The sequence below is a fragment of the Odontesthes bonariensis genome, chromosome 3 (assembly GCF_027942865.1).
Source record: "Odontesthes bonariensis isolate fOdoBon6 chromosome 3, fOdoBon6.hap1, whole genome shotgun sequence".
Classification (NCBI taxonomy): domain Eukaryota; kingdom Metazoa; phylum Chordata; class Actinopteri; order Atheriniformes; family Atherinopsidae; genus Odontesthes; species Odontesthes bonariensis.
The window spans coordinates 28,792,992-28,805,009 of NC_134508.1; the positions used below are offsets into that span (position 1 = coordinate 28,792,992).

The 12,018-nt window shown below is 40.4% G+C and overlaps 1 protein-coding gene across 5 annotated transcripts in view; it reads left to right on the forward strand.

The window, feature by feature from the left end:
* Window positions 1-12,018, forward strand: part of arhgap9 (Rho GTPase activating protein 9) — a 52,212-nt gene that overhangs the window by 35,213 nt on the left and 4,981 nt on the right. For 4 of the 5 annotated variants that reach the window (XM_075461453.1, XM_075461455.1, XM_075461454.1 and 1 more), the window contains 7 exons: window positions 4-102; window positions 1,724-1,829; window positions 2,221-2,340; window positions 4,140-4,238; window positions 7,950-8,027; window positions 8,357-8,410; window positions 9,163-9,297. In XM_075461453.1, coding sequence (XP_075317568.1) covers window positions 4-102; window positions 1,724-1,829; window positions 2,221-2,340; window positions 4,140-4,238; window positions 7,950-8,027; window positions 8,357-8,410; window positions 9,163-9,297 — 691 coding nt within the window. The remainder of the gene's footprint in view (window positions 1-3; window positions 103-1,723; window positions 1,830-2,220; window positions 2,341-4,139; window positions 4,239-7,949; window positions 8,028-8,356; window positions 8,411-9,162; window positions 9,298-12,018) is intronic. The other variant, XM_075461456.1, reaches the window with a different exon arrangement.

Here is a 12,018-nt window from a genome sequence, read left to right on the forward strand (position 1 = left end):
TAGCTGAGAACGGTGACTGGAAACGAGTTCCTGCTGCAGTCAGAGACAGAGTCCCTGATCAAAGAGTGGTACGGCACCATCAAAAATGTCATTGACAGGCTGGTGAGACACACTCACACACTCCTGCACACACACACATACTCACGCACACACATACATTTGAACATTGCAACTAACCACTTCTCCATTAGTGGCTAAAATGGTTTCCACTTAGAGAAAAGTTATACCTTCAGTATATGCAGTTTACATTCTAAACATACTGACTGGCATCAACTTCCCCCTTTTGTGAATTTGTGCTAAATTAAAGCATTTGTGTTTTAACGTGCTGTTTATTAGAGGATGATTCACAGTAATCATTAAAAAGCCTATTAAGATAAATAGAATGTCCTCTTAAGATTAGATGGGCATTATATCATCATTTACTTAATTACATTGCATTTCGGCTGAATTTCTTCTGTGTGCTCCTAATGGTCCTGTTGATGTGCTACAGACAGAGAGTTTTTAAACTCATCTTAAAACCGAGTTACCTAATTTTTCCTTGTCAATTTGCACCAAATTTTCAACAATGACCAAACAGAAACAGGTTTTTGAAGTGTGTTGTATGTTAATGAGAATAAAAGGCTACAGTATTCTGATCTGTACGCAGGACTTGCTTAAAGCATCTTTGGCAACAGTTTCAGCCTCAGCTCTTCTTGTTGATCACGATGTGATCTCAGTACACCTTTCATCAGTAAGTTTCTCCGATTGGTTGGATGGGCAGCGTCAGTGCACAGCCATTTTCTAGTCTTTACTGGGTTCAAGTCCAACCATGTGAACCCTGCTGGATCAATCCAGGGCTTTTGCTAAATTTTCTAGAAGCCTATTGTTTTCTTGTCACATCACGCTTTAGGTGGATTTCGTGAGCCTAAATCAGGAGTTAATTTAATAAAGTTTTTCTGACCTCATCTTCTCTTCTTTCCTGATTAGTCCCTCAGCTTTTGTCACAGAAAAAGTATCCCCAGAGAGTGATGCTGCTACCACTGTGTTTGACTGGTGGGATGATATTAATGAGGTTAAACTGTGTTTCCTCCTCACACAGTTCAGTCTTTGTTTCATCAGATCAATTTATTTTTGCTTCTCATGGTCTGAGAGTCATTCGGGAAAATTCCCACTAGGCTGTTTGCTTAAGTTCTGCACTGAATATCATCATTCTCTAAGGTCCTTAAATGCCCACAAAAGGATCTCTGGGTTTGATTCATAGGTGGTTTCCAGTCTGATGAAGAGCTTCCTCTCTGAATAATCAGTTTTGCTCTCGAGCCGGATCTTATGAGCCTCTCAGTTCCTCCAAATGTTGTCCATTTTAGAATGATGGAGGTTGCCGTGCTTTTGGTCACTTTAATTGCTGCAGGAAAGTTATTGTGTCCTTGCTCGGATCTTTTCTTTGACACGTTCATGTCTCATAGGTCTGCCTTGACCCCATTTCTCGTGCTTCTTGATTATGTTTTGTGAGTTCAGTCAGGCACAGGTGGACTCCAGTCAAGGATCCACCATTGCCATAATGAAGAGTCTCAATACTTGTGTAAATCGGGTATTTCGGTCTTTTCATTTTCAAGGAATTTCATTAAAAAAAAAAAAAAAAATCATGTGTAGAGTGATGAAGAAGCAATTAACCAATTAATTAATCTTTAAACTAAATGTAGAAAACTTGAACCCTCTGAAAGAGTTCCGTCTGCTTTCCTTCCAGGACCGTGAAAATCCATTAGATAATGTCCTTCTGTACTCTCTGAGGAGAGCAGGCAGCGTGGAAATGCTGGACCACAGCGGCGACGAGGACGAGAGAAGAACATCTCGTAAGTCGGCACCACCCGATGCCTCTTGATCACTTCATTACGGCCTCCTTCCTACCCTCCCTGGCCTCCTCTCCAATTCATGGCCTCTCTCTCCATCATCACTTTTTGTCTCTAAACTTCCACACAGGCTTCCTGCATCCCTCTATCCTCTCCTCTATCATCTCCTCCATCCAGCCCACTTATATTTTATCTCAGCCCCCGTGGCAGATAATCCCACCGTCAGTCCTGCCTCACCTCCGCCGTCGCCCGGCCCTCCCGCTTTTCATTCTCACCACCATCCCCTCTCATCTGCTCTCCTGCCCCACAGCCGAACGCCCCGCACTGACCTCCTCCTCCTCCTTCTGTTCCCTTTGTTCCCTTTCCTCCACCTCCCCCTGTCCTCCCTCTGCAGTCCCTCGCTCATCGTCCAACCTGGAAAACACGGAGAGGAAAAGAGTGAAGACCCGTCTGAAGAAGCTGATCTTGAAGAGACCTCCTCTGCAGGCTCTGCATGAAAAAGGCCTTATTAAAGGTAAGATTTGTGTTTGAAAGCTGGTCTTCTTTCAAGAGAAACTATCCGCAATACTTTTTCTTTTGTTGAGTTTAGGAAAGTTTGTCATTTAAGTGAAATACGTTAATGAAGGCAGGCAGGCAGGAAATTTCAGCTTTTATCCTGCGGTGAAACCATATTCCCTGGTGAATGTGTGGTGCAATCCTCCTCATGTGTTTTGTAAGTAGCTTTTCCACTAATAACAAAACATCATAAGTTCATTTTTCTTAGGGCTTGGGATAGAGAATGATGTTTTTCATCATTTGGTGAAAACTCCTGAATAGCCATTTAATCAATAATAACTTAAGTGGTATCAGAGGAAACTTGATCTCTGCTCCTTCTCTGAGCTTAAGACCCATCTTGTGTTCGTGGAAAAGGTTTCACTTTGTTTCAGATTTTTGTTCCGCGTCAAGCAAATAAAACAACTGAAGAAATTTCTGAAATGACTAAAATAGGGTTCAGAACTATCCAAAGCATTATTAAAACTTGCATGGACAGTGATGAACCAGAATTCTTTGGGAGGAAATGTAGTAAGAGGAAAATCTTTAATGGAAAATAAACATTTGAACCCAAGGTGATGTTTAATAGTTAAAATAAGAGTATTTCCACAAGTACCGTAGAGGGACTCAAGGTGCTCAAGAAAATCACTTATGGGTGACGTTAATCCAAAATGGATTCAGTTAACTAGCGGTTATAAAGGTTGGATGCAGGAGCAATGGAAAAAGGTTATGTGGCCTGATGAGTGCAAATTTAACCTTTTCTAGACTGTCTGTGTTTTTTTTTTGGCCAATTAGAGACTATAGTTAGTTTCTCAGAACCTCAACCACAAGAACACCCAAAAGTCCTATTTATTGAAAACAAGAAAATGATTATCTTATCTCTGAACAGATGGGAATAAAGCTTTTCCATAAAGCTTTTACCACACCATAAACCCTGGTAGAAATTCACTTATTTCCATTAATCTGATGGAATCTGAGTATGCTGGATTAATTTGATAAATAAGTCACTCTTCCAGGAATCTTATTAGGTCAGACGTTGAACATTTACATATATGTTCCAACGTGCCTGAAATCTGTAGTTCATGAAGTCCCTTTAACAGCTAGGCATGCACATGATGGTGAGGTGCCGACTGGATAAGGGAACAGGGTTCTCATAGATGGATAAAAGTAAAAGAGTCAGGAACGGGATTATGGAAGGAAATAAAGCCAACAGTCTTATTAATCTCATGTCTGAGAAGGGGTTATGTCTTTGGCCAAGATTACTGGAGTTGAAGTCTCACCTGCATCCTCATCTTTGACAAAACCTTCTGCTTTTCTTTTTAAAACCAAAGATGTTATGATGAATGAATAAGCGTCAGAAGATTTCTAACAAAACACCTCTGTGTAAGACACTCTAAGCTTTGGTGAAATTAGAAGCCAATAACATACAATGTGCTTCTATGGCCGGATGCAGTTGATTAACTTATGGCATTCACTTATTTCTCATAAAACATACATGATACTGTTACACAGCTGGATTATGGTAACATACACTTGAGTATTGCTATAGTCTATAGAGTACAGTGCATGAGCTGCATTGCATCATCCGGTGTGAGCTTACATGACTGCTGGGAACTGAGTCAAACATGGAGGTTTTCTCCCATAGTGAGCACAAACTTTATCAGCAGATTAACTTAAGCTTGGAGCTCTTACATCATGTCTTGGTTTGGGGAATCAAACAAGTGTGCAACTTCTGAACCAACATAAAAAAACGTGTTTGTGTCCATCTGTCATGGCCCTCAGATCAGGTGTTTGGCTGTTCTCTGGAGATGCTCTGTGAGAGAGAGAGGAGCACCGTCCCTCGCTTCGTCAAACTTTGCACCGAGACTGTGGAGAGGAGAGGTACGATCGCTGCAAACACGTCTTCTGCTGATCTGATCTCAACTCAGTGTGGACACATGAGAATACACACTCAGACCTGTTATTGAGCATCAGCGGACAACAGCTCTGAGCTCGCTGTTCCAACAGATCTGTGACATAAATAATCTAGCCCGTGTCTACTTAAAAATGATTGAAATGTTGAATGACAGAGAGCAGACTGAACTCCTTAGATTCAAAGACGTTATGACAGCTGCCAGGCAGGGAGCGCTATTAATGAGAGAAAATGGACTTGTATAGAAACAATGCAGCAATGAATATTTAACACACACACACACACACACACACAAGGTGTGGTCTTAATCAAATGTGTCAACAAGGGAGGAGTTTCAGATCAAGGTATTTACATTTGAGACTTATGACACATTGAGCAACTCGTAGAACAAAGTGAGATAAATAATCATGATATATTCTGTATTTTTATAATCTTATATAATTACTAATGTATTAAAGGACAAAGGTAGAATCTTTTTACAAGCTTTTAAGTATAGCGTGTGCCATTTTTTATTTTTGATACATTCAAAACCCATGTTTTTTGCAATTTACTGAGAACTAAGAAAACTGCAACAATGACACACTCCAAACTCACCCTTCAAACAGATTAGTCTCAGATAATATATTCTAAATAAACCGAAACCAATAAATCAAAACGTGTGAAAGTACTACAGCAAAGACGCAGACTGAACTTCTTATGTACAGTAGTGTTGAAAAATATTGAGACACACCTCGTTTCTTCTATAATTTACTACTGAGGAGAAAGACTTACTTTTATTCTTTAAAAATGGTCCTCAGCAGTAGTTCTCCAGGAACTCTGAAGGTCTTTCAAAGTTTATCTTTGGGCATTGACAGCTTTTTCATCTATTTTCAGTACAGTCCTTGTATCTCACCGTTTTCAGAGAACGTGGTTTTTCTTGTTTTTTTCATGTTAAGCCACTTAACAATGACAACTTAACAACGAATCAATTATAGATTGGATCTTTAAGTATTTTGTGAGTTGTTAGCAGTCTGTCACAAAGACACATCATCGGTTCCCCTTTCTTTAGTTGCAACTTTAAAAATGCTAAAGATAACACAGTTTGACAGGAACATTTAGTAGGATTTTATAGTATTTTTGCATCGGCAGCGAGATTCCCAAGGAGCTATATTCTGAAAACTTGGTAAAAATCAGCTTAGTGTGCAGTGTGTCCTTAAATATCGGAGGAAACTGTACTAATGGAGGACAAAAAGGTGGGATGCCTCAAAAAACTATCTACAGCTGATGAACAGCATCTGAAAGACCTGACACATCGTTCACGGAAGCCTCATCAGAAATGGTCTCCACAGAAGGGGGGCTGTCAAGAAGCCATTGTTAAGGGAACAGGGAGAAGAGGCTGAGGTAGACATGATGACACAAGAAATGGACCAAAAGTCAGTGGCAACACGTCTTATGGAGGGATGAATCCTCCCTCAACATTATTGAAGCAGTGTGGGCAGTGTGGGCCAACAAAGGAATGAACAAATATACACTTTCAAGATTGTTGGAATTGTACAAAGAGTTTTTGTCTTATATGCTCTTATAATTCCATTTACGTTAGCATCTTTCAATGAATCACTGCAGCTACCCGTTTTCCTAGCATTAGCCGCTTTCGGATAGAGCCGTTCTAAGAACGCAGTTATCAGAACTGTCCTACTCGATTTTCGTTCTGATAACTGTCCTTCCCCAGCGGAGCTGTTTCAGTCTGCATTCGCACATGAGTCGGGACTGATGCGCCGCGCGCAGCCGTCTGCATCAGTGACATGTTACGTTAGCCGTTTAGTGCCACATTCAACAACAAAACAAAACAAAACAAAACCGGTAAAAGTAAGGAGAGAAGAAAAAACACCGCAAAGAAGCTAATATGGAGAGCGGGGAGGCCACCGTGTTCATGGTCTGCATGACAGTGATATTAATCATGGACAATCACATCAGGCGTCTAATATCGAGGCTGGAAGAGCACACAGAGAGAGTCAGGAGACGATACTTTTTCATTTCATGAAGGAAGAAAGGAGAGCAGAGTGCCGCAGACAAAGGAGACGACGTGTAAGTTTAACTTATTAAACACGCGCAGGTTGTGTCCGTGTCGTATGAGGAAACATTTCAGCCGTGACAGCATGACAAGGAGCGTAGCTACCGACCACCAAACACCTCTGTCAGATGTGTTCTATAGAACCCAGAAAAGACCCGACCTCGGAGAAGGAGCTAAATGGTTATAGGAACTGAGGGCCGTGGTCCCGAGTTCCTGTATGTGCGAATGCGGGAGAAAACGGCCCCGCGGATTAAAAGGTTATTAGAACTGCGAAAGGTCCGAAAGCGGCTAATATCCTAAGAAATGAGAGACTAGCATAGCACTGTATTTAATCTACCCAACTAAGGTTTTTCTATATGTAGCTGAGTTAAGGCACCATGAAGCATCAAAGGGAAACTTACTGCAGATCTCTTTAAAATTGGGTTATGTAAGATGTTTATCCAGGGTCAATATTTTACCAACAGTTGATAGTTGTGAGTGCTTCCCTCATTAGCGTTACCTTATAGAGCACAGGAGATCCTGGTCTATTAATACCCCCATTAGTTAGTTTGTTTATGCTCTTCTGTGCCTTTTGTGTTTAAAATCGTTAGTTGAATCTTATTTAGCGTATTAAAACAGCTGTCGGTCAGCACTCCTGCTCTCTTTGTTTTTGTCAAAGGAGTCTGTTGGCTTTGCAAAGAGTGACATTATGACTTTGGTTCACTGTCTGAAAGGGGGTTTTACAGCATCCTAAAGTGGTGAAAATATTTTAAGTGTAGTTAAAATGACACGTTTTTGTGTTGCTGCTGACATTATTCACAGCAATTTGATGATCAGTTTCAGTGTTGGTACTGTCTCTCTAAACTGGAGGCTTCCTGACTGCCATCTTCTGTAAGTAATATAACAACAGAAATACTGTTGTTATATTACCAAATATATTGAGGCAATCTGATATCAAATCAAATCAAATCAAACTTTATTTATAAAGCACTTTTCATACATTAAAATGTAGCACAAAGTGCTACACATGTTTAAAAGCAGCCCCCATCCCCACCCCAGCACATACACACAAACAGACATATGTACACACACGCAGGGACACATGCACACACCCAAAAAAAACAAACAAACAAACAAACAAAAAAAAAACCTGTGGCTGAATACAGAGGAGCCAGGTGATAGATACTATTAATCTTTTGCAGAGGGCTTATTTATACTACTGCCTGTCACAATTAGGTGTTTTCCTGAGATCTGCTGAAAGTGGGAACGATATAGAGCGCTCTTAAACTTTTATCTTTTTAATCGTTTCAACTACATTTTATGTGTCAAAATGGCCTGTCTTGTTTCACAGCTAATATTGTAACTAGTGTGTGGGTCAGAGAGGACTTTTTTTTATTGCTAAAAATGCTAAAACCTCTGAGCAGTTATCCAACTTGAAAAACCTACTTGGCCCAATGAAATATTGATTCACAAAAAATGTAACTGCCAAGACCAGCCGAACAATCCTATCAACTCAGACTGCCTTGGAGTGTAAGGAAACCACTTTTTCTACTCATTAAATTTTGAGTAGTGAAACATGTGACTGCTAAATGTTTTCTCATAGAGTACGGAAGATCACCCTGTCTGACGTGCTCTGTGTGATATGTTGCAGGACTGGATACTGATGGCATCTACAGAGTGTCGGGAAACCTTGCTGTGATTCAGAAACTTCGCTTTCTGGTGAACCACGGTGAGAATGAAGCAGAGGATGGGAGAGCTGAGCAAGGATTGATAATTATTGTTCATTTTGTCTATGATAATGAAGTCAGATAGAGAAAATGTCAGGTGACGCAGGATAGAAATGAGTGTTTTTTTTCTGATTCTTCCTTTTCAGACACTTAAAATCGTGGTAAATGCTGTTTGAGAGCAGATAATGTAGCTAGAATATAAAGTCCCACTCATCACACACTCACTGTATACCTGAAGGAAATCTGTGATTGTCTCAACCCTTCGACACAACATCCTTTTGTGAAAGCAGACATAGCAGGAAGCCGTCTAAAAAACTGTTGGTTTTTGCAGAACGAGCGGTGACCACTGATGGCCGTTACATGTTCCCAGCGGAGTTGGTGCAAGGTAGAACCAGGCAGACAAGGAAAACAGCCGCTTTTACTTCTAACTCAGCCCGCTTATTTTGTGCATTATGTGCTGCATAATGTGAGCACCTCAGGGATAAAGTCCCCAGAATCTCCCCCCCACAGAGCTGACAAAGAGCTGAGCTGCTGCGCAGATGGGCACCAAACTGCGTTCTTTCTTTCTTTTTTGTTTGTTTGTTTTGTTGTTGTGCTGCCATTTGCTTGATGTGTGTGTGTCCCTTTAGGCTTTTGTGCTTCAAGTTTTCTGATGTAATAACATGCAGCAGGTCATACAGCGAGTTCTCACACAGTCCATGGCTGCCACCAAGTGGATGAAACAGAGAACCAGCTGCCTGTGAGGTGTCTCTGACTGATGTTTCTCATCTTCGGATAGGAGAGTTGCGCTTGCACGCCTTTACCTCATGCCCTCACTGACACAAGATCAACTTAGATGTTTATCCTTGGTTGCTTGGATCAAATTTGAGAAGCATTAGTTTGGCCCGTTAGCTGAAAAAAGAAGCGTTCTTAATTGTCTTTGTGTTTGTGCATCATGTTTTACTGCTCTTACTCTATCTCCCTCTTGCAGCTACAAGCCATGTTATGCCTCAAGTAAATTCCTGTTAAACGATGCCGTGACCGTACCGCCACTGTTTCAACTAAACTCTTTGTCTCTCTTTTCTATATTCACTTGCCTTTCATTCCCCTCCTCTGATTTGTCTGTATGAATTTTTCTCCCCCCCTCCGGTGTGTCAGAGGAGAAGCTGAATTTGGATGGGAACGAGTGGGAGGACATCCATGTCATCACGGGAGCTTTGAAACTTTTCTTTCGTGAGCTTCCCGAGCCACTTGTGCCCTATGGCTTCTTCACCGACATCGTGGAGACAGTCAGTGAGTGACCACATATCTATCTTAACTATCTATATTTTCGTATTGCATGCTGCATTCAACCTTTCACTCAACACAGTGCGTGAGAATGTAGAGCAGGGATGTAGTCCAAAGCCAGTCCTCGAAGGCCGCTGTCCTGCAGATTTTAGATGTTTCCCTGCTTCAACACGCCTGATTCAAATCACTGCATCATTAGCAGGCTTGTGCAAAACTTAACAATCTTTTGAAGAGACAATCTGAATCAGTGACAGAAGTCTTTAAACAATCTCGCAGTATTAAAAACACTTCTTTACTTACCTCATAACTGCTTACAAAGTAGATAGAAAGTTAAAACGGTCTAATTTTTTTTTTTAAAGTTATCCAATTAATCTTTATATTTGAGCTGACGTGTGTTTGTGGCACACAGCTTTTTGATTTGCCGCTCAGTTGATGCTGTAAAGTGTGGGAGTGTGCGGTGACGCTTTTTAAAAATGAGGCTCTTAAACATCTCCTCCATCAGGACCACCCGCACGGGAGAAATTTTGAATTTACTTTATTATTTTTCCTCTGATGTTGTGTTATTATGAATATGCACGACGGGGTTGTGGTCCTAATGAGTCAAAACTAAGGCAGAGTTCACTCTGTCTTACTTCAGCGTTTACACACTTTGTCAGTCTGTGGTTACAAGCACATTTCTTTGATATAGAATACAATATATTCACACTGTGTCGAACACGGTGTGCTTGAAAGTTTGTGAACCCATCAGCATTTTTTTTAGATTTCTCTATAAAATCCTCAGATTTCTAAAAACATCTTGAATGTGGATAAAAAGAACTCGAGTGAACAAATAGAGTGTGGTAGAGTGCAGAGCCCCCGTTGTACAGCAATAACAGCAACTAATGGTGTACATCAGCTTGGACATACTTCATTAATTATATATACTAATTTTCATATAAATTTTAATAATTAGATGAGATTCTTATGCTTGAATGTAGTGTTTTCATATCTTTAAAAACATTGCTTATTGTTTGAACCAGTTAGTTGTTTTAGGTTTCATTCATCCACAAATTATATGAATGTTTGGCTTCTCCTCATCCTCTTCAGCAATCTGCAGACAGGTGGTATTGATTGTGTTTTTTTTTTTTCTTGTTTTTTTTTTTATGCAGTCCTTCCACGCACACCACCTTTATTCAGTGTTCTCCAAATGGTGACCTCATAAACATGGGCCAGTGTCTGCCTTGGTTCCTCTCTCCCCTCACAAACTACATCACACCTTGTTTTTGAAGTGACGTTTGCTGGTTGTCTATCTCAGAAGAAGTTAAAGATGGTCTTAGATTACTTCTTTTTATAAACAGTCTGTCTGACTGTGTATTGGAAATGGTTAGATTCTGATTTGTGCCCTCCCACATCTGATGGTCACACCTGACTAATTGAATTTTCCAATTAACTGTTCACGTACATTTACCATTCAGTCTACCTTCCAACCCTCACCTAGTGTCATGAGCTGTGGGTAGCGACTGAAAGAATGGGACTACAAAATCAAGCAGCCTAAATTAGCTTCCTCCGAAGGATGCCCGGCTTCCCTTTTATAGATAGGATTTGGAGCTCTGTCATCCAGGAAGAGGAGCCAGTTGAGGTAGTTCTGGCATCTGGTCAAGACGCTGTCTGGACACCACCCAGGAGAGGTGTTTCAGGAATGTCTCACCGCACCAGGGAGAAAATCCTGGGGTGGACCCAAGAAAGAGATTACATATGTTGACTGGCTTGGGAATGCCTCAGTGCTCCCCCAGAAGAATTGAAGAAGTTTGCTGGGGAGAGGGTGGGCTGGGGGCCTCTGCTCAGACTATTGCCCACTCAGCTGGGCTGCGGATAAATGGTAAAAAATAATTGGATGGATGGAAGGAATATTGGAATAATATCCTCAATAATAAACCATTCGATTGATTGACTTCACTATCTACCTTTTAAAATTGTTTGAAACTCGTTTGGTATTTTAGTATTTATGCATAAGTGTAGAAAATTCTTACAAATTTGTAATACTTTGCAAACATTTAAGTGCCGAGTGTTTGCATCTAATCAAAGAAATAGAGTTTCCAAAGACAGAAAGTCACGATTATTTAATCATTTAGCTGTGCTGAATTTAAGTGATGCCATAGTAGTCATAATTTGAGTATAAATCTTAATGTTTTTTGCTGCCTGCTGTAAACCGCAGCTTGTTAAAAAAAAATACAGTTTTCATAATTTTTCAGTTTTGGATCCACCAGTTAAAAGATCATTCTGAAGATTTTTTATTTTACTTGTCTACAGATGACATAAAAAAACAAATTAATAAATGCATTGTTAATTTGTCTCATAACTTTCTGCACCTCCTCACAGCGATCCCCTCACTCCCACTGAAGATGAAATCAGCCCACAAGTGTACAAGTGATTTATAAGATAACTCGGTGCCATAAATGTACTTATTTTGCATTTTCGGTGTCTTTCAACAGCAGCGGGATTGTGTGTGTTGAAATGAATCAAGATAAGCTACAGTTCCCAACACATGTTCATCGTAGTGAAGGCCATACAGTGAAGTGAAGCATGATGATAGTTTGTGATCTACAGTTTTGGCCTGTTGCACAAAATCAGACATCACAGACATCACAGTTGTGATCTTTAAGAGATTTACTGACAGTAAGAAAAAGAAAAAAAAGTCAGCAAATGTTTCCTTTTAACTCCATTTGCATGAGCTTCTCTGATATGGCA